Source organism: Ochotona princeps, chromosome 22 (genome assembly GCF_030435755.1).
Source record: "Ochotona princeps isolate mOchPri1 chromosome 22, mOchPri1.hap1, whole genome shotgun sequence".
Lineage (NCBI taxonomy): Eukaryota > Metazoa > Chordata > Mammalia > Lagomorpha > Ochotonidae > Ochotona > Ochotona princeps.
Window position 1 is genome coordinate 3,535,271 of NC_080853.1, and position 2,468 is coordinate 3,537,738.

General features: G+C 58.6%; 1 protein-coding gene across 1 annotated transcript; it reads right to left on the minus strand.

The window, feature by feature from the left end:
* Nucleotides 1-997: 997 nt before the first annotated feature.
* On the minus strand, nucleotides 998-2,078 carry MC3R (melanocortin 3 receptor). Its single transcript, XM_004585913.3, has one exon. It carries the CDS (start codon nucleotides 1,976-1,978, stop codon nucleotides 998-1,000), a length of 981 nt encoding a protein of 326 aa, XP_004585970.1. The 5' UTR covers nucleotides 1,979-2,078.
* Nucleotides 2,079-2,468: the final 390 nt, after the last annotated feature.

The window sequence follows — 2,468 nt, forward strand, 5'->3', positions numbered from 1 at the left end:
TAGAGCAGCAGCAGCAGCATAGAAGTGAGTTTCATGGGCATGCTGGTGGGCATGTTGGGGTACCCGTGAGGAGAACAGCATAGCGTGGCATGCTGGTGGGCGTATTGGGGTACCCATGAGGAGAACAGTATAGAGTGGCATGCTGGTGGAGGTGTTGGGGTACCCGTGAGGAGAACAGTATAGAGTGGCATGCTGGTGTTGGTACTGGGGTACCCGTGAGGAGAACAGTATAGAGTGGCATGCTGGTGTTGGTACTGGGGTACCCGTGAGAACAGTATAGAGTAGCATGCTGGTGGGGGTGTTGGGGTATCCATGAGGAGAACAGCATAGTGTGGCATGCTGGTGTTGGTGCTGGGGTACCCGTGAGGAGCACAGCATAGCGTGGCATGCTGGTGGGGGTGTTGGGGTACCTGTGAGGAGCACAGCATAGCGTGGCCTGCTGGTGGGGGTGTTGGGGTACCTGTGAGGAGCACAGCATAGCGTGGCAGCCTCTACAGAGGGTTACTAGTTGCAAGAGGACTGCTTCCCTTTCACGGATGGACAGACTGGAGTCACAGGCTCCTGTGGAGCGCGTGCAAAGCTCTCTGTGGTGCTGGCCCCCGGGGCTGGGGGCTCTGAGCCACCTGTGCAGCTCACGAGAATCCTTTGGTCAGTCTGACTTGAAGCATGAAGACAGGAACGTGGGGCAGGTGGCAGGTGGGCAGGCAGCCCCCAGGCTGTGGTTGGGGGGCCACATGAGGACGGCACCCGGGACAGCTTTCACTGACTCACCTGCAGCATCTGTTTGGGAGACGAGAGTGTGTGACTTACCATATCAGAGGCCTCTCAGAGCCTCTCGGAGCCTCCCTTCCCCATTCAAAAGGCTCTGTCAGCTTTAAAGCCGGACACACGCAGGCACAGCTGTGCTTACATCATTCACATCTTCCTCTCTGGACACCTTGGCCGGTTGAGGGTCAGAGAGCCCCCGCTGTTGGCTGCCATCTAGGGCCCCTGCGCCCTAGCCCAGGCTCAAGCTGCCGCAGCCGCACAGGATCTCCTTGAAGGTGTTGCGCAGCTCCAGGCTGCGGAAGGCGTAGATGAGGGGGTCGATGACTGAGTTGCACATGATGAGGACCAGGTAGGTGTTGAAGTGTGCCGTGTAGCAGATGCAGTAAGGGTTGGCAGGGCAGGTGATGATGAGCACCAGGTGCAGGAAGAAGGGGGCCCAGCAGAAGACGAAGACGCCCAGCAGGATGGTGATGGTGACCGCCCCCTTCATGCACGAGTGCTGCTGCGGGGCCGCCCCGTCGGCGGACGGCAGGGCCGCGATGCGCTTGACGTGCAGCCGGGCGAAGAGGAACATGTGCACGTACAGAGTGCCCATGAGGAGCAGCATGGCCAAGAACATGGTGATGAGGCACACAATGACCATCTTGCTGTCGGAGTAGACGATGAACACGACGCCGCAGACGCTGCAGCCCACCCAGATGCCCACGATCAGGGTGAGGGCCTTCCTCACGGTCATGATGCTGTGGTAGCGGAGCGCATAGAAGATGGTGACGTACCTGTCCACGGCGATGGCCAGGAGGTTGCAGATGGAGGCCATGAGGGAGATGCAGATCATGGAGTCGAAGATGTTGTCCATGTGTTGGATGACCCGGTCCTCGAAGGTCAGGGAGTTGCTGTTGACCACGGCGATCATGACAGTCTCCAGGGCGTTGGACACACTCACCAGCATGTCGGCCGCGGCCAGGCTGCACAGGAAGAAGTACATGGGTGAGTGCAGGTTGCCGTTGTGGACCACGGCCAGGATCACCAGGATGTTTTCCAGCAGGCTGAGGACGCCCAGAGCCAGGAAGACCTCCGGCTTGATGAAGACCTGTTCACAGAGCCTGCCGCCACCGCCGCCACTCTGGTTGCTGGAGAATGGGGCCGTCCGGTGCTCTGAGCTGTTCGTCAGTGTCAGGTGAGCGGAGCGCAGGCAGCACGAAGCGTTCATTGCTAATGGCCAGCTGCTCCGAGCCGGGGCTGCCACAGGGTCTGGAGGCTGCTACTTGCAGGAAAGGGAGAAATCTCCTGCCAGATACTTCTTTTGGATGTTTGTCGAGTCTAGAGTTGGAGTTTGTTCTCCAGACTAAAAGGGGCTGGAAAGATTTGGGAGAGAAGGAGAGAAAATTAGTCACTTGGAGACACGTGGAAATCTCTCCTTTGCCCCAGGAGGAGCAGCTGAATCGACTCGGATCAGCTGTCGTCTTTGTCCCTCGGAGCCGAGCCCCTGGCGCTCTGCTCGCATCCCCACCTGTCACTGGTTGCTACAGCTACCGTTCCTTCCATAGCAAGAGAGAGATGCAGTGCTTGCCGCTGGCAGGGAGGGGGAGAACACTTGGGTTTTATACATCGGCTGAGGGTGAACAACTCCTACTTAATCTTTAGTGCAGCGAAATGACCATTGAGCTTCGGGCACCCCTCTGACTGACAGCAGGTCCCCA